Source organism: Candida metapsilosis (genome assembly GCF_017655625.1).
Source record: "Candida metapsilosis strain BP57 chromosome Unknown scaffold2, whole genome shotgun sequence".
Classification (NCBI taxonomy): domain Eukaryota; kingdom Fungi; phylum Ascomycota; class Pichiomycetes; order Serinales; family Debaryomycetaceae; genus Lodderomyces; species Lodderomyces metapsilosis.
In genome coordinates, this window is record NW_027138160.1 from 803,864 (window position 1) to 827,970 (window position 24,107).

General features: G+C 39.7%; 8 protein-coding genes across 8 annotated transcripts; 4 read left to right on the plus strand and 4 right to left on the minus strand. All coding sequences in view use genetic code 12, as the record gives it.

The window, feature by feature from the left end:
- Positions 1-1,439: 1,439 nt before the first annotated feature.
- On the plus strand, positions 1,440-2,099 carry I9W82_001846 (uncharacterized protein; the record flags this gene model as incomplete). Its single annotated transcript, XM_067690636.1, has 1 exon — positions 1,440-2,099. One exon carries the CDS (start codon positions 1,440-1,442, stop codon positions 2,097-2,099), a length of 660 nt encoding a protein of 219 aa, XP_067549082.1.
- Positions 2,100-3,289: 1,190 nt separating this feature from the next.
- Positions 3,290-9,164, minus strand: I9W82_001847 (uncharacterized protein; the record flags this gene model as incomplete). The annotated part of the gene is made up of 2 exons (XM_067690637.1): positions 3,290-6,854; positions 6,919-9,164. 2 exons carry the CDS (start codon positions 9,162-9,164, stop codon positions 3,290-3,292), a joined length of 5,811 nt encoding a protein of 1,936 aa, XP_067549083.1.
- A 3,224-nt stretch (positions 9,165-12,388) lies between these two features.
- On the minus strand, positions 12,389-14,909 carry ATM1 (ATP-binding cassette Fe/S cluster precursor transporter; the record flags this gene model as incomplete). Its single annotated transcript, XM_067690638.1, has 3 exons — positions 12,389-12,528; positions 12,814-14,786; positions 14,896-14,909. 3 exons carry the CDS (start codon positions 14,907-14,909, stop codon positions 12,389-12,391), a joined length of 2,127 nt encoding a protein of 708 aa, XP_067549084.1.
- Positions 14,910-15,507: 598 nt separating this feature from the next.
- Positions 15,508-16,770, minus strand: I9W82_001849 (pyridoxal-phosphate-dependent aminotransferase family protein; the record flags this gene model as incomplete). The annotated part of the gene is made up of 1 exon (XM_067690639.1): positions 15,508-16,770. One exon carries the CDS (start codon positions 16,768-16,770, stop codon positions 15,508-15,510), a length of 1,263 nt encoding a protein of 420 aa, XP_067549085.1.
- Positions 16,771-18,220: 1,450 nt separating this feature from the next.
- On the plus strand, positions 18,221-19,366 carry I9W82_001850 (uncharacterized protein; the record flags this gene model as incomplete). The annotated part of the gene is made up of 1 exon (XM_067690641.1): positions 18,221-19,366. The coding sequence occupies one exon, from the start codon at positions 18,221-18,223 to the stop codon at positions 19,364-19,366; it is 1,146 nt and encodes a 381-aa protein (XP_067549086.1).
- Positions 19,367-19,628: 262 nt separating this feature from the next.
- I9W82_001851 (uncharacterized protein) lies at positions 19,629-20,324 on the plus strand (the record flags this gene model as incomplete). Its single annotated transcript, XM_067690642.1, has 1 exon — positions 19,629-20,324. One exon carries the CDS (start codon positions 19,629-19,631, stop codon positions 20,322-20,324), a length of 696 nt encoding a protein of 231 aa, XP_067549087.1.
- Positions 20,325-20,614: 290 nt separating this feature from the next.
- On the plus strand, positions 20,615-20,866 carry I9W82_001852 (cytochrome c oxidase subunit VIb; the record flags this gene model as incomplete). The annotated part of the gene is made up of 1 exon (XM_067690643.1): positions 20,615-20,866. The coding sequence occupies one exon, from the start codon at positions 20,615-20,617 to the stop codon at positions 20,864-20,866; it is 252 nt and encodes an 83-aa protein (XP_067549088.1).
- A 449-nt stretch (positions 20,867-21,315) lies between these two features.
- On the minus strand, positions 21,316-23,190 carry I9W82_001853 (TBC domain-containing protein; the record flags this gene model as incomplete). The annotated part of the gene is made up of 1 exon (XM_067690644.1): positions 21,316-23,190. One exon carries the CDS (start codon positions 23,188-23,190, stop codon positions 21,316-21,318), a length of 1,875 nt encoding a protein of 624 aa, XP_067549089.1.
- Between the last annotated feature and the right edge of the window lie 917 nt (positions 23,191-24,107).

The following is a 24,107-nucleotide window of genomic DNA, read 5'->3' on the forward strand; positions in this document are numbered from 1 at the left end:
CCAGTGGGATTACTGGGGAAACTTGGGTCATATTTATATTCCAGAAAGCCAAAAAGAAGCCAGTGCAAAACCCCATATAATATCTTATTGTGTTTTCACACAGTATAGCGGAAAATAAATAGCTATGTCGTCATAAACAATTGATACATTGCTCTTCTTCTGCTTCTTCTTGTTGTTGTTGTTGTTATTGGTTCAACTTCCAAGAAAAGGTGGCCTTTGGTGATAATTTTCTTGTTTTCTTGTCGCAAATAAAAATTTCTTGACTTTTTTCTGCAACACGACACAAAACATTAAACGCCAAAACCACCGGAGGACAAAGGATAAACAACAAAGGACTAAGGATAAAAGGACAAGCCACTTGGGAAATCCTGTATAGAGAGAATTTTAAAAAAGACAAAGAGGTACTCTCTTTTCCACAGCGGAAATTAAAGAACTGGAAAACTTTGTAAAGTTGAAGTGGGGCTTTTGCTTTTTATTTTAGGGCCGCTATGTCATCTTACGAAATCTTCTAGATTAGTACTACCGGTATAATCTTTCTATGACTGCCTCTCCTCCACTCTTCACAATGACTGTTCAATACGTTCCCTCATTGTGACATCGCGCAGGCTAAAACTCCTCTGAATAGCGACAGTTTTACATCTGCTTATGGCATGTTACATATGAGACCTGGATTGTAAAAAAAAAAAAACTATGGACGGATAGTATGAAGATATAATATTAGCATGTGTCATACAGCAATTTCTTCTGCTTAAAATATTTGTGACGTTGTTCATACTGGAAAAATATATTTTCTTGTCTTTTTGCTAGCAAAAGAGAAAGAGCACAAGGAGTTAACACTGATATTAATCCGGCAAGAGACCACCTTATCGAATAATTGAGAGCTAGTTTCTCTTTTACTTTAAAGATAAGCCCAACATCTCCTCTAGTTATCATTTACAACGAGTAAACATCAAAAAATTACTAATATATTTGAAAGGCTCTATCGTAAGTCAAAAAAAGGTTAAAACAAGAAGTATGAAACAAACCTTAAAAACGGGTAAACATAGGCAATTACTTACTCTTTGAGGCGTAAGAAAATAATTGCAAAATTGTAACTTTTCGGTATTTTTGTTTTTATTTTTAATTTTTTTTTTTGACATATTTCTCGACGCCTTTACTCCTGGACAAACTTAAGATTAGTTTAATTACTAGTTTACAAGTATTATGCTACAGTTAAAGTAAAGTATGCTATCCTGTGCCATGTTGTGCTAATGTAAAGGATAAGTCGAGGTTAGGGTCGTGTGAATGCGCCAAGTCAATTCGAATTTCTTTTTATTTTGTTTTGTGTCATTTTGTCTCACTTAAACAACGGTATTGTTGCATTCAATGCCTTGCAAAGTTGGTGGGCTCCTGGATTTGTTCTTCAAGGTTTTTCATTCAGAAACACTGGTAAGCTCTTCATGGCTGGAGATGGTACTACTCCACCACTTTTCACTCTTGGTGCTCCTAACTGGTACAATTCAGGACTCATTGTCTTTTACCAAAACAACGATTGCAGAGCTAATGTTAACTTGGGTGCAGTCTTACAAACCCTTGTCAATGATGGTTCAATTTGTTTACACCACTCTTTCTACACCCAAAAAACCTCCATTCAAGGTCGCGGTTGTTTTACTGCTGATTCTGGTTCTACTATTCATATTGCCAATATGTTCTTGCCCATTGCTCAATCTCGACAATTTTACTTGGCTGATCCTGACAGTTCACTTGTCGTCCAAGCATTCCAAACTCCTGCTACATTTAATGTTTATGGTTTTGGTAACGGAAACATGATTGGTCTTGATGTTTCACTTTCATTGGGCAAAAAAGGTTATTCCTATAACCCCGACACCGGTATTTTGACCTTGACCGGTGGATTGTTTAATTGTGTCACTCAACATTTCAACATTGGTAAGAACTATGATCCACGTATGTTTGAGAGAGTTACCGACAAGACATCGGGTATTTTGTGGCCAGCTTCTTTAGGTGCTATTAGATACAATGGTGATGTTCCAAACAAGGCCATCCCACAAGAATGTTACTGTGAGAGTCCACCAGCTTGGCCAACTTCTCCTCAACAATAGACTGTTTATTGAATGAAGTATTTCCCCTTTGCACGAGGTGAATTATCATACCTTTTTTTGTTGCAGTCTATTTTTTGTATACCCGTAATTTAATTTACAATCATAAAATTTTCACTTGCTTTGTAGAAGTTATAGTTGCACTTGACGTCTTGAACTGGAAGGCTTGAGGGTTAAGTTTGTCATAAATCTAAGCTTGCAGATGAGTAGAAATGGGACTTACATCTGTCGATGGGGATACAAAGTGAACACTTTTATCCAATCGTCAAAACAATGTAGCAATATTGTACAGCGAAGATAACCTTTCTATTCCACTTCACACTCACCTCGGCTATCTTGTGTTTACTCGTAGTTTGATCAAGTAATAGTGTTAGTTATTGTATTCACAACACGTAATAGGACATTGTTACATTCCCACTCCTTAAGAACCAGAAGATCGTGACATTATAAACCTGCATTTAGGAAAACAATATACTACATTTGGTCTGTTGCTTTTATAGGGTCATACTTGAAGAAATAGCTTAGATTTTACACCAACTATCTAACATCCGGTGCCAAAACTCGTACGCCAGATAACTAAACGTATTGACAATTTCATCCATTCTTAATGTTGATTATAAATTAACTTGGCTTAAAAGGAGGATGCAACCTCTTGTCATCATCACTTGCCGATCTTCTTAACCCCAATTATCCGTCCTAATGAGCTTTGTTATTCAGATGAAGCTTCTCACTAAGTGCAAGCCTGTTGTTCAAGCCAAGTCAAAGACATGCATCAAGAGTGATCAATCACAATGAACGAACAGCTACAAGTGTTTTTATAACAAAATTAATATGTATACATTCAAAAAAAAAAACTAATGCATAAATATACCGAAAGTGATTTGAAAAAATATAAAGACCGAAAATGATAAATAAGTAACTTAATAAAAATATCTTGAATTCAAACTGAAATCTCAAATTTTGAACAAGATGAACCGAAAAAATATAAGCATTTGCAATAGAAGCAAAGCATGGGTCGCAAAAAAAAAAACCAAGACAATAATGGTGAAAAAAACTTGACCAAAGAATGATGAAAAATAAAATAAATCAAAGCAAACAAAATAGATAACCTCAGTGTTAATAACGAGTTATCACTATAATAAAAAAATGATTAAAGTTCTGATATGACTCTTTCTCTCTAGCAACGTCGTACCTTAAAAGATGACAAACATGGCTAAGCACATAAAGATACTTGCAGCCGATGACACCTTAGCAATGGAACCAGAACCTTCGTATGTAGAAGCGGAAGTAGGAATGGATCCACTTGATGCTGATGGGTTCGATGGTCCATTGTCCGCAGCAGATCCTTCTCCGCCTGCGCCAGCACCTGCACCGCCATTGCCACTTGAGCCTGTGTTATCACCCGAGCCAGTATTAGCACCAGCACCACCGTTAGCACCTGGACCTGCATTAGCACCAGAACCAGAATTATCACCTGCAGCAGAACCAGTGTTATCACCAGCGCCACCATTAGCACCTGGACCAGAATTGGAACCAGAACCAGACCCATTACCGGAGCCAGAGCCAGATCCATTGTCAGGGCCTAAACCGTTACCAGAGCCGGAACCAGAACCATTGTCAGGACCTAATCCATTACCAGATCCTGAGCCAGAGCCATTGTCAGGGTCCAAACCGTTACCAGAACCATTACCAGAACCAGAACCAGAACCAGGACCAGTGTTAGAACTGGAACCAGAACCATTGTCAGGACCTAGTCCATTGTCAGAGCCGGAGCCTGGACCAGAGTCATTACCAGAACCAGAACCAGATCCATTGTCAGGGCCCAATCCATTGTCAGAGCCAGAGCCAGAACCTGGACCAGTGCTAGAACCAGAACCAGAACCATTGTCAGGACCTAATCCATTATCAGAACCAGAGCCTGTACCAGAGCCATTACCATAACCAGAACCAGAGCCTGGACCAGTGTCAGAACCAGAACCAGATCCATTGTCAGAACCGGAGCCAGAGCCTGGACCAGTGTTAGAACCAGAACCAGAACCATTGTCAGGACCTAATCCATTGTCAGAGCCAGAACCTCCAGTTGGCTTGGAAGCATTGTTATCGTTCGATGTACCTGATGGTCCAAATGTGGTGAGTGTAGTAAACGAGTTATCAGAACGGGATACAATACCTGATTGTGTTTTAGTAGCTCCATGCGGAATTGTGACTGTCCAAGTGATTGTATATATTGAAGTCGTTGTAGTCGTAGTGATGGTTGTACCAGTAGTTGTTGTAGTTTGAGTATGAATTGGTCTGGAGGCAGTACCCGTTGGTTCAGATGAACTTCCCGATGGTAATCCAGTTGGCTCAGATGCAGTGTTGGAGCCACTTCCTGATGGTAATCCAGTTGGTTCAGAGGCAGTGTTAGATTCACTTCCTGATGGTAATCCACTACCTGATGGTTCTCCAGTTGGTTCACCAGTTGGTTCAGAGGCAGTGTTGGAGCCACTTCCTGATGGTAATCCAGTTGGTTCAGATGCAGTGTTGGAGCCACTTCCCGATGGTAATCCAGTTGGTTCAGATGCAGTGTTGGAGCCACTGCCTGATGGTAATCCACTACCTGATGGTTCTCCAGTTGGTTCACCAGTTGGCTCAGATGCAGTGTTAGAGCCACTTCCTGATGGTAATCCACTACCTGATGGTAATCCAGTTGGTTCGCCAGTTGGTTCACTTGCAGTGTTGGAGCCACTTCCTGATGGTTCTCCAGTTGGTTCAGATGCAGTTTTAGATCCACTTCCTGATGGTTCGCCAGTTGGTTCACCAGTTGGTTCAGAGGCAGTGTTGGAGCCACTTCCTGATGGTAATCCAGTTGGTTCAGAGGCAGTGTTAGATCCACTTCCTGATGGTACTCCACTACCTGATGGTTCTCCAGTTGGTTCACCAGTTGGTTCAGAGGCAGTGTTAGAGCCACTTCCCGATGGTAATCCAGTTGGTTCAGATGCAGTGTTGGAGCCACTGCCTGATGGTAATCCAGTTGGTTCAGATGCAGTTTTAGATCCACTTCCTGATGGTTCGCCAGTTGGTTCTCCAGTTGGTTCAGATGCAGTGTTGGAGCCACTTCCTGACGGTAATCCAGTTGGTTCAGAGGCAGTGTTAGAGCCACTTCCTGATGGTACTCCACTACCTGATGGTTCTCCAGTTGGTAATCCAGTTGGTTCAGATGCAGTGTTGGAGCCACTGCCTGATGGTAATCCACTACCTGATGGTTCTCCAGTTGGTTCACCAGTTGGCTCAGATGCAGTGTTAGAGCCACTTCCTGATGGTAATCCACTACCTGATGGTAATCCAGTTGGTTCGCCAGTTGGTTCACTTGCAGTGTTGGAGCCACTTCCTGATGGTTCTCCAGTTGGTTCAGATGCAGTTTTAGATCCACTTCCTGATGGTTCGCCAGTTGGTTCACCAGTTGGTTCAGAGGCAGTGTTGGAGCCACTTCCTGATGGTAATCCAGTTGGTTCAGAGGCAGTGTTAGATCCACTTCCTGATGGTAATCCACTACCTGATGGTTCTCCAGTTGGTTCACCAGTTGGTTCAGAGGCAGTGTTAGAGCCACTTCCCGATGGTAATCCAGTTGGTTCAGATGCAGTGTTGGAGCCACTGCCTGATGGTAATCCAGTTGGTTCAGATGCAGTTTTAGATCCACTTCCTGATGGTTCGCCAGTTGGTTCGCCAGTTGGTTCACTTGCAGTGTTGGAGCCACTTCCTGATGGTTCTCCAGTTGGTTCAGATGCAGTTTTAGATCCACTTCCTGATGGTTCTCCAGTTGGTTCACCAGTTGGTTCAGATGCAGTGTTGGAGCCACTTCCCGATGGTAATCCAGTTGGTTCAGATGCAGTGTTGGAGCCACTGCCTGATGGTAATCCAGTTGGTTCAGATGCAGTGTTAGATCCACTTCCTGATGGTTCGCCAGTTGGTTCTCCAGTTGGTTCAGATGCAGTGTTGGATCCACTTCCTGATGGTAATCCAGTTGGTTCAGAGGCAGTGTTAGAGCCACTTCCTGATGGTACTCCACTACCTGATGGTTCTCCAGTTGGTAATCCAGTTGGTTCAGATGCAGTGTTGGAGCCACTTCCCGATGGTAATCCAGTAGGTTCAGAGGAAGTGTTAGAGCCACTTCCTGATGGTAATCCAGTTGGTTCAGATGCAGTGTTGGAGCCACTTCCCGATGGTAATCCAGTAGGTTCAGAGGAAGTGTTAGAGCCACTGCCTGATGGTAATCCACTACCTGATGGTTCTCCAGTTGGTTCACCAGTTGGCTCAGATGCAGTGTTAGAGCCACTTCCTGATGGTTTGCCAGTTGGTTCAGATCCAGTGTTGGATCCACTTCCTGATGGTAATCCACTTCCTGATGGTTCACCAGTTGGTTCGCCAGTTGGTTCAGATGCAGTGTTGGAGCCACTTCCTGATGGTAATCCAGTTGGTTCAGATGCAGTGTTGGAGCCACTGCCTGATGGTAATCCAGTTGGTTCAGATGCAGTTTTAGATCCACTTCCTGATGGTTCGCCAGTTGGTTCGCCAGTTGGTTCACTTGCAGTGTTGGAGCCACTTCCTGATGGTAATCCAGTTGGTTCAGAGGAAGTGTTAGAGCCACTGCCTGATGGTAATCCACTACCTGATGGTTCTCCAGTTGGTTCACCAGTTGGCTCAGATGCAGTGTTAGAGCCACTTCCTGATGGTAATCCACTACCTGATGGTAATCCAGTTGGTTCGCCAGTTGGTTCACTTGCAGTGTTGGAGCCACTTCCTGATGGTAATCCAGTTGGTTCAGATGCAGTTTTAGATCCACTTCCTGAATCCAGTTGGTTCAGATGCAGTGTTGGAGCCACTTCCCGATGGTAATCCAGTTGGTTCAGATGCAGTGTTGGAGCCACTTCCTGATGGTAATCCAGTTGGTTCAGATGCAGTGTTAGATCCACTTCCTGATGGTTCGCCAGTTGGTTCTCCAGTTGGTTCAGATGCAGTGTTGGAGCCACTTCCTGACGGTAATCCAGTTGGTTCAGAGGCAGTGTTAGATCCACTTCCTGATGGTACTCCACTTCCTGATGGTTCGCCAGTTGGTTCACCAGTTGGTTCAGATGCAGTGTTGGAGCCACTTCTTGATGGTAACTCAGTTGGTTCAGATGCAGTGTTAGATCCACTTCCTGATGGTAATCCACTACCTGATGGTTCTCCAGTTGGTTCACCAGTTGGTTCAGAGGCAGTGTTGGAGCCACTTCTTGATGGTAACTCAGTTGGTTCGCTACTTGATTTTGCTGTGGATTTAGTAGTGTGTGTTATAATGTTCGTAGTGTCAGTTGTTGTGTGAGTTTCTGTGACAGTGAAGGTGGAATCGTAAGACTCTGTATCGGTATCAGTTTCAATTTCAGCAGTACTACGAGATTTAGTAGTGTGCGTTATAATCATGGTGTTGTCTGTTGTTGTGAGAGTTTCCGTGACATAGAAAGTAGAATCGTAAGGCTCTGTGTCTGTGTCAGATGGATTGAAAGTGGTGAGTGTTAAAGTTGAACTACCAGATTGGGAAATAACACCAGTTTCAGTTTCAACAGTTCCATCTGTTTTAGTTACAGTCCAGGTGGTTGTCCACGCTGTGGTTACCGTTTGTGTGCTTGTTACTTCGTCACTTTCTGTAACCCAGACAATAGATTCAGAAAGGGTTTCTGGTGGAGTGAAAGTAGTGAGGGTTGTCTTTGAACTACCCGATTCAGAAATAACACCAGTTTCAGTTTCAACAGTACCATCTGATTTAGTGATAAGCCAAGTGCTTGTGATCAATGTAGTCACTGTCGTTGTGTGAGTGTCTGTGACATAAATAGTTGAGTCATAATCATCGGTACCTGGAACATGTGTAGGAATCTTTGTTGTGGTTGTAGTCAAGAGTGTGTCTGTGACTGTGTAAGTTGAATCGTAGTCCGTGTCGACTCCCTGAGTAGATTTTGGAGTTTCAGGGAGTGGATCGGTTGTGCTAGTTGATTCAGGTGGTTCTTCTCGGTCAACTCCTGGAATACCTGGGATTGGTTTACATGGTTTACATTCAGGTGGCATACCTGGGTTTGGTGGTGGACCATTGTATTGAACAGCACCCAAGTAGATTCCTGGAAGTCCTCTGCTGTTGTCACTAACAACTTGGAACTTGGTGTAGTCATATCCTGTTCCAATCTCAAACTTTTGGGTGTACAATCCAACGTACAAAGTCAAAATACCATATTTTGGATCATAAGCAAAAGGAGGTTTACCTGGAGTTGGATTATACAAAGTGGCAGTCAAACCAAGTTTGTTGGCAACACCATTAGTGGTACCAAATCCTCTAACATGGAAAGTACGAGGATCATTGGTTGATCCAATAGCCATAATTGATGTAGCTCCATTAGTCAAGTAAAATATTTGGTCCTCGGAAATTGGCAAGTTAGTGTTGATAAAGTAGAATGATGACTGAGCTTGAGCAGTAATACAACCTTTTCCTAATAATCCAGTAAGTTGGTACCAGTTCTGGTTAGTGAAACAGATTTGACCATTGTTAAGCATAGTTTTCCCATCCATACCCAAGTATGTGTAACTATCACTCTTCTGTTGTTGATACACTTGAATAAATCCATTGTTGGTCCAATCTGTAGATTTGATACTACTGACACATGAACCCTCACCAGAAGCTGAGAAGAACAAGTCACCATTGTTCAAGAGCTTGTTACCCATAATAACAAATACGTATCCAGATGCTCCTTTTATAGCGTTAAACGAGATAACACCCTCGTTGGTAATGCCATAGATGGAATCATACAAAGTAGCGGACAAAGTAATCAGTGGCGAAACGGCGGACACATAAAGACCACCGTTTTTGCCAACATTGATATTTCCATGAAAATCTGAAGCAGCATTGTTAATTATAGACCAAATTGCATTGTTCGCGATATAAACGTCACCGAGGCCAACATTTTGCGTGCCCCAATCGACAGTCGTACCGCTCTCGACATTTTTACCCAATGCCGTAGCAATGAGTAGCCAGATAGCTAACTGAATTCGTAACAATAGATGCATATGTGCGTGATTCAATTGACTTTTGAAACTATAATCTTTAAACGAAAGTACGTAAGTTGGATTATGATAGTTTCTCCTATGTTGTGAGCAACTTCTGATAAAGGACAAGGACCAATCCCATGTCTATTTATACACATTCAATGTGGGTGTTTTGATCATTAGAAATTAACAGAATTGGAACACTGTAACGCTTCTTGGTATGTGCATATTTTATTGAGATGCATTAGTGGGTCTATAATTTAGATTGGGCATTAAAAGGGCCCAAACTTTTGAAAACAAGTCTCCTTCAAACCAACATGAATGATATACTAAGCCAAAAACAGTTAACATGTGGCACTCGATGTTTCAATAGTCCATGTTACAATAGCACAGCTCTTTGCTCTTCTTTGCCATGAAACATAAAACGAGATTCACTGAATTTGATTGTGTTCTCGAAACTTTGATACATAGTCCCGAATAGCAAGACCTAGGAATAGGAGTCAACCGTATGCATGTAGTGGCTGGAAAAACAGAGCATTCTGGGCAAATGATCTGCTGTTATAAACCTCAAAATGATGTGTTGTGTTGCCAAAATGCAACAGACGAAAATCTTCAGACGCGTCAAAACAGAATTTAAACGTAAGCGCCTAGTTTACCAAGCCTATCGTGTAACAAAACTAGGTGTTCACAACTCGCTGTGGGATCACTAATATGGGGAATTCCATTTTGTTTTCTGCCTCTATATCAACGTGAACAGCCAATGTGCAATGTATTAACACTCTCAGGTAACAAAAAATCCTTATAGGTACTACCACTAACGAAGATGGCTTAACCTATCAGATGATTTAAATTTGTTGTTTACATTTTGCCACTTTTAGGCTGCACCCTGCATTTTTAAGTTTAAATCCACTAGAGTCTAGACCGCCAGAGGCCAAGACTTCAGAAAAAAGTCAACAGTAAGTACGTAACATTCACTTGGTTTCATACCATTATGCATATCACCTCGTCGTCTGTTCTGTTGGATGTTGGTAGGATGCTCTTGTGCTCATCAAAGAACGGTGTCCGATTCATAGTTTGCCTATTGATATTCATAACGTGTCCCCCGTGGTGTTTGTTTTGTAAACTAAAAATATGGCGTAATCTTTCCAAAAAGTAAAGGTCGGGGATATGCCAGACCGTCTAAAAAAATTAAGGGATGTTGCGCTAAAGGGTTTAAAAACATAATAGGGGTCCTCCCTTTTTGGGTTAGTTTGTAAATATTACCTACTCCTCGCGAAGCAAAGCAAAGCAAAGCAAAGCAAAAAAAAAGATTTTACTGCTTCAATCACATGATTTTGCATACAGAAGGTTATGAGCTACATTTTTTTAGGTTGAAAAGCACAGCGATGCCAAACGTTTTGTTTTGAAGGAGAATGTTGCAACTCTATAAATAGACTAAGAGCCATTAAAAATTGCGTTACTCTTTCTAATGTTCTTAATTGGCCCATAAAAATTGTAAACAAGTTTCCTAAACTCGTTTAGACTAAGCGTTAAAACCCCACTGCAATATGTTAGAACGACATTTTTCTTTCCAATCAACGTCGTCGTCAAGTCTCTGTCGTAAACACGACACGATACGATACGATACGACACGACACGACACAAATTGAGCTTTGCAATGTACTATTGTCTAAATTTGTAAGTCTCTTAGCTCAAAGACATTAGCTGATACTCAGAACAGCCCGACTACACTATGAGTTAGTGACCCCGATGCATAATGGAACACGAGTCCCTTTTTATTTTTTTTTTTTTCAACCGAATATATATCCCCCATACTAAGCTTGGCTGCAATTTATTGCAGAAAAAGTGAGTTCTCTGTCGTATAGGAAGATCACTTACACTGAATGACGCTAAATTTTAGACTTACTAACGACACCGCGACACTGGAATACGGTACACGGAATTAAGCCAAGACACTCGGAAATAGCGATAAACGGTTATAATGCATGAAAAGACATTGCAAAGCTGTTTGAGTCAAATAAGAGACAAAAGCATTATGGAGATATGAATACAAAGGAACGATTTGCTACTACAATACCGTTAAGTATATATTATATAAATAAGTATAAATTCCCAGTTTCCATGAGAAGTGGAAAAAGGGACAAGAAGAAAGAAGATTAATATTGATACTAGAGTGTTTGTTACACTTAGAACGAGTGTTGATCAAGTATACACGAAGCCTAACGCCTATTTGTGCTAAATAAGGTATGGGTTCACACCCGTGCAAGCGTTGCTTTTAAGAAGAATGTTTTGCACATTCCTGGATTAGTTTTGTTTCAAAGAAAACTACTAAATACCACATCCATTGTCGTATTGCTGCGAAAGAAGAAAAAAAATTAGAGAGAGAGTCAACAGTATCACGTGACAGATACTTCAGTTGAGGTGTAGTGAACACTACCGATTTTTGTAGGACATGTAGCATAGTAGATGGTAATGTTGTCTACCTGTATAAGCATCAGAATAGTGCTTTAGACGCGTTGCAATTTTTTCCAAGACTTTAGAAGTCTTGAAAGAATTTTCTTAAGGAATTTTGCTACAATTTGCTGCGAAATTGTTACACAACATTCTTAATTTTTCTATCGTTTCACAAGGTATCCAATGTAGATTCACTCTAAAACTGGAAAAGCACTATCTTAACTATATTATATATATCAATAAGATTACGCATACTCTGGTACCTCACCTCAATCAATGATATCGTTGTAGCACTTGAACTGATTGTAAAATAAAAAAAACATCAACTTAAATCCGTAGCAAATTCTGATGGTTTTACATGGGGTAAGCTTAATGGGTTTTGGTGTTTCGTTGCTAAGTGTCTGATACTAAATTGTAATCAAATTGTTTGATTAGGTAGGTATAGAGAAAAATCCACACACCATTCAATGAATAGTAATGGAGTTAGACCATCGTAGATTTAATTCAAAAATGTATAAAAGATGTACATTATGTGTCAATTGCTGTAGGGTTCTTATTCTTTCTTCTTGATCTAGTAGATGAATAGAGAGTATCATAACCTCAATAGTTGTTCTAAATACATAAAACTCTCATACCATCATCCATACCGCCATCACAAACTCCTTCTACTCCTTCTACTTCTTAAACTTTCTAATCAACAAATAAACAACCACACGCAACAAGATCCAATTCCAAATAGACACACCACCTTGACCACTACTCAACCGTGGATCCAAGCTGGGATCACCTAGTCATTTAGCATCACCAAACTTAGGAGGATACCCATTCAACTCAACCCCACTAGCTGATTCACAAGTACACCATTGATCTTTGGGAACATTGTCCATTGCACGAGGCACATGTAAGCCACACCCTACCCAAGTCTTTTTCACTATGGGAAAAACAATCTTTTGTTAGTACTGTAGCTCATACACAAGCTGATAAAGCGCGTAGGATATTATACGTACGACATATTTGACACTCTGCTGGTCTACACATTTCTTGAAGCTATGTTGAATGAAGAGATATCGTTTTTGGATGTGAAAAATTTAGAGAGAAAAAAATCTGAGAAATTGTGGCGCGATCTATCTGAGAGCCGCACTAGTTACCAATTCGATCACATTATCTAAATACAAGACACACCATCTAAAACTTTATTCACCTTTTACTTACTTACCTTGTTCTAGCTCTTGCTCTTCCTTTCTCAATCTCTCTTCTTCTTCCAATCTCAATTGTTCTTCAACGTCTAAGTTTTCTTGGATATTCCACAATTGAGCATACAATGACTCAGGATCACTCAAAAGTTGAGCATGCGAGCCTTGCTCCTGCACATGGCCTTTATTCAAAACGATAATCTTATCAGCATCAGCAATTGTTCTTAACCGATGGGCAATAGATACATTTGTTCTACTATCACGCTTGAAAATGGTTCTAATTGTCTTGAGCAATGCTTGCTCGGTATGTGTGTCCAATGCCGAAGTGGCCTCGTCAAAGAATGTAATTGGTGCATTCTTCAAAAGAAGTCGAGCAATTGCTAATCTCTGTTTTTCACCTCCTGAGATCATCATGCCTCGTTCTCCAACAATGGTGTTTTCACCATCAGGTAAATCTTTAATCAAATTGTCTAGTTGGACGAGGGATACAACTTGATGAATCTGTTCATCAGTAGATTGTAAGTCACCATATCGGATATTTTCAATTATCGAGTCATTGAAAAGCGGAGTCTCTTGAGGCACAACTCCAATCTTCTTACGTAACGATTCAAGTGACACTTTGGTAATATCCTGTCCATCAATCAATATACGACCCAGATCAACATCATAGAATCGGAAAACTAATCGTAAAATTGTCGATTTCCCACTGCCTGAGGGACCAACAACAGCCACTTTTTGTCCAGCGGGGATTGTAAATGATACATTTTTCAAAATTGGCCTCTCTGGATGATAACCAAATGTAACATTTTCAAATTTGATTTCACCGGGACTCAGTTTATTCAATTGCAATTGTGGTGCTCCTTCAACATCCTGAATTTTTATGGGCACGTTTTGCAATTGGAACAAGTTTTCCATATCAAGTAAACTTTGTTTCAATTCTCGATAAACACTTCCCAAAAAGTTCAAAGGCACACTCAATTGGAACACAAGTTGATTAATCAAGACTAAATCACCCACAGTCAACCCACCGGATACAACTCCTTGACATCCCATATACATCATTGCTGTTAAAGCCAGGGTGAAGATGAAATTCTGCCCGGCATTAAGATAAGCTAAACTTGTAGCAACTTTAACCAGGGCATTCTGGTACTTTGTCAAGGCATTATTGTACTTTTTCAGTTGGAAAGCTTCATTGTTGAAGATCTTGACACTTTCGTAATTAATCAATGAATCTAATGCAACACTGGCAGCTTGGTTATCGGCATTGTTAGTTTGTCTTCTAAATTTGGTCCTCCATGCCGTTGTTTTGATTGTGAAAATCGAGTATGCCAACATGGTGCAGAACGTCATTGCTGCAAATGGTAAACCATAGTTGTAACTTAAAATCCCACAAACGATACTGATTTCAAACGTGATTGGTATAATATGAAACACCATCGCGGTAAGCACATAGCTGATACCTTTAGTACCTCGATCAATAGCTCGAGTTAAACCACCAGTTTGCTGAGACAAGTGGAATTGCAAATCCATATTCAATAACCGATTAAATGTATTTGAAGCCACTCGTTTAATGGCAGTTTGAGCCACACTAGCAAAAATGGCATTTCTCAATTCTCCAAATAACACAGCACCAAATCTAGCACCCCCATAAGCAAGGATCAAGGATCCAATGACAGTTGACAATACCCCTACTTCCAGGGTCCAATCGACATTCATTTGATCGATAATTTGTTTAAACAAGAAGGGAACTTCAACATTGAGCAATTTTGAACCAATTAATAGAGAAACCGCAATGAGAACTCTGATTTTGAATTTGGGATTATCTTTAGGCCAAATAGTTTTGAATAATGATCGCATCATGAATAATTCTGAAGTGGATACTTTTCTTCCAAATAATGAATATGAAGAATCTTTCTCGTTTGTGTTTACGGGTTTTGGTGTGTTGGTTTTAACTGGTTTTGGATTGACACCACTAGGCCCAGGCCCGTCAAGTAGTCTAGTAGTTTTAGTGAATGTCCGTATCGGTGATTGTTTAAGTCGAAGTAGATTGTATCTGCATGGTGGTGGTGGTGGTGATATTAGCAGCAGCAGTAACAGCTGCTTACTGACCAATGGCCATGCTTTCCTTAGTGGTCCTCTTAGAAGAAGCATTAGTCTCTCTGTCGCTTTCACTTGAAAGAAATTCTGAGATCTGGAAAATTGGGCTTTTTATAATGGTTAAAGGAAAAGAAGAAAAAAAAAATTGTCTCTTTGTTTTAGCTGTGGCGCGCATTTCCAACTACCAGAAGACGTAGAGAGGGAGAGAGAGAGTCAGAGTAAGTAACACAGAGACAGAGTTGGGCTAAAATCACTCAATGCATATTCCGTTAAGCACTACCTACTCTCGTAGTATACCACTTACCCGTCTATGCCAAGAGTAAAAAACTCTAGAGATTCTTTTGTGCTAACGCCGTCTTTGATTTCCGCAATAGGTAATACCGAGAAAGGTCTCTACCAATTGGTCTTCAGGGTTTCAGGCGAAATTCCCTCAAACTCGGTTATGCAGAGTAGAGCCAAAAATCAAGGGAGAATATCGAGTCAATAAACAGTATTTAAGAGGAATTTCAACATGTTTCGGCTCTTACAGATCTACGACAAGCTGTGCAAGACCCCTTTTCTAGGTAACTGTAATATCAAATACATTTCATAGTCTATGCATACATATAAATCTCTTCCCTTTATTGCTTCAACTCCTTCAAGCTTTCGGTCAAAGCCTTTTCAAAACTATCAATATGACCAGCATAAACCGAGTAACCCATATGACCAACACGGAAATACTTACCAACCAATTTCTTGTGGATACCACCAGCAACAGTATAACCCTTTTCACCCAATGACTTTAACAAATCAGGTCCATTAATTCCGTCAGGGAAGTAAACGGCAGTTAATCCATGAGCGGCAACTTTGTCATTCTTTGGCAAGATGGTCAATCCCAATTCTTTAACTTTAGCTTTAAATTCATCGGATTTTTTAGCTTGAGTGGCGATTCTCTTGTCTAAACCTTCAGCAAAGATTTCTTCCAATGATGTCTTTAAAGCGGTGATGGTTTGAACTGCTGGGGTGGCGAAATAAGCACCAGATCCACTTTCATAAGCCTTCATGATTGGTGTCCATCTCTTTAAACTAGCAAAGAAAGTGGTATCTTTCTCCTTGTTTAAAGCTTTAGACAATGCACGTTCACTAGCGTAGAAAATAGCCAATCCAGCTGGAACTCCAATGGCCTTTTGTGAAGCAGTTAAAACGAAATCCAATCCCCACTTGTCAAATTCAATATCTTCAACACCAACTGAACAAACACCATCAACAATGATTAAAGTTTCTGGCGATACTTGTTTGACAACTTTACTAATTGCCTCAACGTCGGAAACGACAGATGTTGAAGTATCGACATGGGTGATGGTAATAGCAGCATATTTCTCCTTTTGCAATTGTTCTTTGATCTTATCCAAGGGAACAACGTCACCAATTTCAGCAGTAACTACATCAACATTTGCACCGTAAACTTTCAAACATTCAGCAAATTGGTCGGAAAAGAATCCTGTAGATAAAACAAGTACTTTCTCACCTGGCTCAATGATATTTGTAGCAGCAACATCCCAACCCAAAGTACCTGATCCACTCAATACATAACCTTGAGTATTAGCATCAGTTGACTTGAACAATTTACGCAAGTTTTGAAGCACATATTGAAAAGTGGCAACGAAATCAGGTGAGGTGTGAGCTTGTGAAGGAATAGCCATTGAAGCCAACACATCATCACTAAATTCAATTGGACCTGGAATCAAAGTTAATCTATGTTCTGGTTGTTTGTATTGGAAAGGAGCTGGCATTTTGTTATTGTTGATTATAGTTGTGGTTTGGAATGGACGATATTTGAGCAATTGAGTAGTAAAAGATTGAGCGGTTATTGGTTTTGGTGTTTTGAACCAAGTTGTTAACATATATATATAAATGTGACAAGTATGAATATCCAACAGTAGATCCGCTTTTGATGAAGAATATAATCATAAAACTGAAGAAGCAAAAAAAAAAAAAGAGAGAGGAATATGAATCCTTTTGTGTAGATAGAAAGGTTGATATTGCATGTTGATTGGGTAAGCGCGGTGGAGGGGTCGTGTGGGGTGGAGAACGGTTTACAATTTTTTTTTGACTCTGCCGCACGACTTAACTTTTGACTCAGTGAAAACGGAGATAGCCGAAGGAATAATACACAGACACATTGAAATTCCGTCTTTTCTGTTACAATTTAGGTAATGCTATTCATTTGAAGAGTCGGAAAACTCCTGGGAGTAAATATTTTTCAAGAGAGTAACGGGTGGGCCATAGCGCTTGATACTAGTAGTTATTGCCTATGACGTTTTGTCACCACTGTTTGACACAAAATGAAAAGTTGCAAAAAAAACCCAGGAAAGGTCAAGAAAGTATTCTCCTTTTAGAAAAAAAAACAACTTGATATCACAGCGAGCGGAGAGAGAGAGACAAACCAAGATAGTTGATCGACGAGAGAGCGGTTACCTGTTACCAAACAGACTCTCTCCAGTACCAACATGTGACTTGATTTCTGTTGAAGCGTAGTTTATTGTCAAATGCTATACACAATATTTCAAACATAACAAAAAAAAAAAAAGTACCGACAATACCAAACACAAGTACAGTACACATGTATCAAATTTGACGGGCAAGCCAAGTGCTTTGTCTACCTCTGAATAGGGGTCCAGTAGTACCACTTTGTTGCAGTTTCCTCAATCTCATCAACCTCTAGATTTCCTCTCCATTCACTCGTTATAACTTCCTAGATCTAACCACCCTTCAACCTTGTGTTAAATTGATCAGTTCTATTCCTCTCCTTCTCTCTGCTTTTTTCTTTTTTTTTTTTCTTGACACCATCCTTCCCAATCTAGTTTCTTCACTTTTGTTTCCAAGATTCAGCTCATCTCACTAATTCTTCTTCTAAATTATGATCCCAAAACTAAAAATTTTATTTTTAGGTATCAGTAAAGTATTAATCATGCCTCCTTTCTGCTAGTAGTGTATATACAAAATCTCTTGCTCTCTAAGACTTGCAACACTTGTGTGAAAGGGTGAACAACTTAGCTGCCTTTTTTTCTTCTTCTTTGTTGTTCATCCAAAATCACCAAAATTATTTCAATAGTTCATTAAACCACACGATCAATCATAGAGCAGCACTGACGATTATCATTGACACCGCGTGGGATAATTCGACATTATCTTTATCCCTTTTTGCTTTTCATTTCAAAGTCAGTTGTTATCCAATTGTGATTTTTTAATTACCCAAATTTTTTTTTTCACTGCCCACTTGGCATTTAGACAAAAGTTGTACAGCATCAGATAGAATAGAAGGTCATTAGACTTAGATATTTCGTCTTTCAAATGTCAGATGTAATCACAACGACAACGAGCGAGTCAACGGTTATGATGTCGCCAGACTTAACCACTTCAAGAGAGTCCTCCACCACCGACACCACCACCACTTCAACCAATTCAAATACATCGACAAATTCCACCGATTCAACCAATTCGACAGACACAAACGACTCTACAAAGTCAGCCAACTCAACTCCAACAACCAATACGCCGGCAACTTCCACTTCAACCAGTGATGATTCCGAGAGTGTAGATTCAGAAGTTAAGGAATTGATAAAGGGTCGTGAAAGTTTGACATTTGGACCTGAAGCGTGTAATAGCAAAGAGCAACTGCAACAACAAGGAGGAGGCAAAGCATCCAGCGTTGACTTGACTGTGTCTTCATCGTCCAATGTGCTGTCAATGAGTCACGGACACGGCCATGGTCCCGCTTTAAGCACGCTTTATCATGGCAATTATGTTCGACTAACTGATCAACAAGGAAATGTATTTATCTTGCACCCTAACGGATACGTTACCCCGGTAAGACAGATTACTGGGCATATAGGGGGCAGGGGCTATACGAATTTGTTGACACAACAACTCTATGCGCAAAATTCAACGCAAAGCTTTGCTGCTATACCCGCACCACCAATTCCATTATCAATACATCCACCATCACTACCAGCACCACCTAATCATCAGGCTCATCCAGATCCCAATGGTGCCACTGCCAACCCCAACGGCGGATACATCTCATCATCAAGCGCAATGATATCTGTGCCCAATTCAGCACCCATAATCGGAAGCTCAATGGGTGCAGCTCCTATAAATGGTGTTTCTGTCGCCGCAGGGGGCGGGGGCCCCGTTGGTTTAACCACGACACCCTCGATGACATCCTCAACAAGGTCACCATATAGAAGAAATTTTCGTAAATTTAGGCATTTGGGAAGTAGTAGCTTACGAAGTGGAGTCCATGGTCGTCGTCATTCAAATTTACACGAAGTTCAAAATTCCATTTTGACATTGGCTCAATTTTGTGGTGATTTGGATTTGGGTACGACGAATCGATTTGGTAACTTGGATTCGACTTCAATCATTATTAATCTGAGCAGTGCTAATACTAGCTCAAGGACGAGTTTTAGGAGTGTGTTGCACCTCAAGCCTAAGTAGTGTATAGTTGTGTGTTGTTGTGGAGTAGCAATATTTAATTCATTTTTCCTTGTATAAAATTGATCCTGATTGGGAATGAAGGATTGGAGTGTGTGTGTGTGGTAGTTCATGTAGTCAGGAAAAGTAGTATATCTTTCTATATTATATGGTTTAAGTAGTCTCTTGTGATTCTGGACGCGCTATCGCATCGTAAATTTTCTTTCGCGAGCTTTCTCCATCGCAGGGGACATCAACTGGCCAAAACACCATCATCCCATTCGATATGTCAACATCTACATTAACTGAAGAAGTATCTAAATACACGTCTTCACTTCTATCATCGATCCAATCTAAAGCTTCAACCACAATTGAACAGAACAAAATTGGCAAAAATGACTCGATGAAATCACAAATTGCAAAAATCTTAACCACACTTGAGCCTGAAAATACGTCCATATTATGTCATGGTATAGCCAGAGATGTTCAGAAGTTAATATCGATAGTGGAAATTGTCAAACAAAAGAAGCAAGCCGATGGGTGTAAATTACATCAGTACAATTGTTTACTAAGTGTACACACAAAGATCAATCCGTACCAGAAACAGAAAAGTAAAGGAGATGCCGAAGTTGTTGACTTTAGTAAAGCTTTAGAAGTTATTGGTGCAACAACCGATAAGAATGATAGTCGTAAAGAGGAGGAGGAGGAGGTAGATGACGAAGATATGATCCAAAGTTCAAGCGAGGAAGAACGCACTTGGGGCAATAGGGCGAGTAAGGAAATGGAGGAGAAGCGAAGAAAGAGGAAGAAGCTAGAAAAGACTGGTCAGATGGAAGAAAGTATTGCATTGACACTGGAAGAGAAGGAAGCGCAAAACGAGATAAGAGGAGATAAAGTATATGATGTTCCTGTGTTGTATGTTCTTCTAAGTGATAAGGATCTTTCTTCATACTTGGATAGTGATTGGACTATACAGAGCTGATTCAATAGACGTAAACGTCAATTGCTTGGTGTAGAATACTTAGACTATACAGTTATATGCTGTGTCGTGGTATATAATGTCGCGTCATGCAATGCATTACGCTACCAATTCAAGTCGTATGTTTTTTTCTTCATGTACTGCATATAGCATCGTTAAAGTCAACCAATCAATCACCTACCAAAAGAGAGAGAGAGAGAGAAAAAATTTATTACAAAACACATCACTAGAAGCTTAGAAGAAGATAATCTTTTTAAAGAAAGCGTAACTTACAAATCTTTAATCCAATCGCAATGCCAATTGATCCAGCTACTTTCAAATTCGAGACTCCACAATTCGACCCAAGATTCCCAACCCAAAACCAATCTAAACATTGTGCTCAATCCTACGTTGATTATCACAAATGTGTCAATGTCAAAGGTGAAGATTTCGAACCTTGCCAATTGTTCTTCAAGACTTTTACCAGTTTGTGTCCCTTGGACTGGGTTGAGAAATGGGATGATCAAAGAGCTGCTGGTAAGTTCCCTGTGAATATGGATGCTTAGAGGTGTTTTACCATTTAAGCGTTTGATGTAATGAGAGAGAGAGAAAGAGGTGCATGGGGGAGCGGAAGAGATGTGTGTAATGAAAAGTGGATGGGCTTTAGTGAAGTTTATGGAATGGGCTTGTGATAAAGAGAATAGGAAAAGGTTCATCTTTCATTTTCTGAAATGAATACTCCAATGCCAGGTTCTAATTGAAGGTTTGAATAGCATGCCCATCCTTTATTTATCATTTTTGAAGCAAAAAAATATACGATCTATTCAAAAGTACAGTGTAGTTACAGGAGCTACTTTGTTTTCCCTTTTTTTTTTGGTTCCGGCGGTTACAAAACTTTAGACGTCGCTATCTTACCTCTACACTTTTATCTCCTACACTTTAACCTCTTAATCCTAAGTTTCCATTTCCCTATTTCCTTATTTCCCCTATATAAACACCCGTTTGTGCCACCCTTTTACATCACCATTTCCTCAATTTGCAGCTTCAACAGGTTAACTTCTTCACTGGAAGCACCATCATTACCTAATGTTTTGTAAGCTTGCTTAAGTAAATGCTTCAAGGCCTCGTTTTCATTCAATAACAACGACTCCCTGCTATGACTACTACTCTTGGCTAAACTGGCACCAACAATATCACTTTGCTTGGTGGTGCTGTTACTTGTTGCAAAAGATGGTAATTTCAAATAATCAGAAAAAGCCTTAATGTCATTGCCACTTTGTTGACTGCTGATCTCACTAACGTCAGAGTAAATTGAGTCCAATTCTCCACTCTTGTGGACGAGATTGTGTGTAGAAGCAGATGTGGAAAACACTGACGTTGTGGATGTAATCATTGTATTGTTGAGTCCTGAGGTGTTGGACGTAGCAGTATTTGATCGTTCACGACTTATACCAGCATATGGTGATTTAGGAGTAGTGTTGGGCTGCGGTTTCAGGGGTGATCTCAGTGCCATATTTAGTGAAAGTGACATGAATGTGCTTAGTAATGAAGCAGCTGGAGCAGTTACTATCGCCGTAGGAGAAGCACAATGCAACTCAGCGTCACCTATTGGCGGTTGTAATTGTTGTTGTTGCTTGGGTACAGCTCCTGATGGATTCGTAAACAACTCATCATTCCATGAAAATAACAAATCACCAAAAAATATATCCAAATCATTAGCTATATTTCCCCATTTGCTTTCATTGAGTAAATGCTGATATACAACTTCTTCATCACCCAATTCCAAAGTCATCAATATCGGCTTGTTTACAATCAATAACCCCACACTAATCTTCATCATTCCAATTTTCCATCCTTGAAATTGACAAAAATCCATAATACGATTAATAGCGGATAAATCAGCAGTATGTGAAGACATGAATGATAACCACCATTGATAAAGAAAAGTCTGCATGTCAACTTGACATGTTTCAGTTAAATGGGTATACAATTGGGGATCAATACGTTGTAAAATGTGACTAAATTGATAAAACCAAAGTTTTAAAGTATGAGACATATGCTGAGCTGTGAAAATATCGTGTAGTTCCAGTTCAGTCTCCATGATTGTAGTTAATGCGTAAAATGTCAATTCTGGCGAATGTAAATGATAATACAATACACCAACTAGGAACAACAACCCTTGACAATATCCCAATTCCAAATCATAATTGGCATACACATTCAATATAGTAGATAAGTCTTTAATCGTTTGTTCTTGTTGGAAAAATCCAACTTCAGGAAACGTTCTCGTTAAATCTTTGGAGATTTGTTGTGATACTTCTAAACTATAGGAATGTTGGAAATTGCAATAAACAAGACCAATTGATTTAGGAATGGAGGTGTAGTTGAGTAAGGAAATCTTGCGCCAGACATATGATCGGATACAGTTTGGTACTCCTTGCTTCAATACTAGCTCGGTGTAGTAAGGTAATGAGTTTATTGTTCTTGTGGGGTTATCAATAAAACTAGACCAATATAATGATTCCAAGTTGGATGAAATGGTGGTTGTGCGACTAATTGTTGATTGACAGCATGAACCTCTTTTCGATGAAGAGGAGGAGGAGCTAGACAAGTTTGATCCACATTTGGCGCAAGTTGCAAATTCATCTTGTGTTATATCATATGATTCAATAATTTCGTCCAATGATGGAGCAGCAGATAAGCTTGTAGGGGAAGCAGCTGAGCTTGAGGAAGAAGCTATGTCCTCCTCTTTTTCTTCCTCTTCGTCTTCTTTGTATCGTGCCTGGTGAATCTTGGCTTCGAAATTTTGCAAGATTGCAGAATTGTCAAGACTTGGTTGTCCCTGACTTAATGAATCTTCAAATTCTAGGAGCGATTCGAAGTCGATCATCTTAACCTATGATATTCTAACGAAAGTGATGGCCAATAGTGAGTTTTTCTCCTAAAGATCAGTTGTCTAAAAGTTTTTCTTTTTATTTTTTTGATATGTGGCTCGATCCAAATGCAACGATTTCAAATGTATAATCTAAAGAATGAACTTGTTGAGCTTTAACGAGTGGGCTTTGAATAAGGAGTGACTATAACTGTGGATACTGAACAAAAAATGAAGGAATGAATGACAGTTGGTTCTTACTCGATAATATGCTTCTTTTGGAAATTAAAAAGAAAGTGAAATATACTTTGAATCAAGTATTTCCAAATTCTTCATTTCCTCCTTTATGTCGTTAACTCAATCAAGTAATTTTTCTTTTAGCGTATTTTTGTGTTATTGAATCTTTTTTGATTTTCTGTTTCTGGCGTCTAATTTGTTATTGTTATTGTTCTTTTGCAACTTGTGTAATATATTATGTAATCCACTCGTTTTACAAAACACGTAAACAAATGAATTTCTCCTGAAAGGAGGGAGACGAACATAACAATACAATTACAATACAAAGGTTTCAATAGAATATGGAACAAGTACACTGTGATGAATTTAAGAAGCCTTACATCTTATAGGAAAGGGTATAGACTCGACCTTACCCCTTCTTTTTTCGAGAAATGGCGAAAAACACACAACATGAATTTCATTTTCCACATTCCTTTCAACAATCCAAGAATATTCTTCTGAGACAAGGTACTGGTCAGGCAGTAGATCTTAGGTAAGCGTAGTAATCAGCTGTCGTTTTCGTTTTCTTTTGCATTGATTTTTTTCCTGTGGGAAAACATATCTTGCTGATCTTTAAAGGGTAATTAGAGCCAGCATTATTTAAAACAATTGTAACCATTCAACTTATCTCTCTCGTTTTACTCTGTGAGTGATTCATA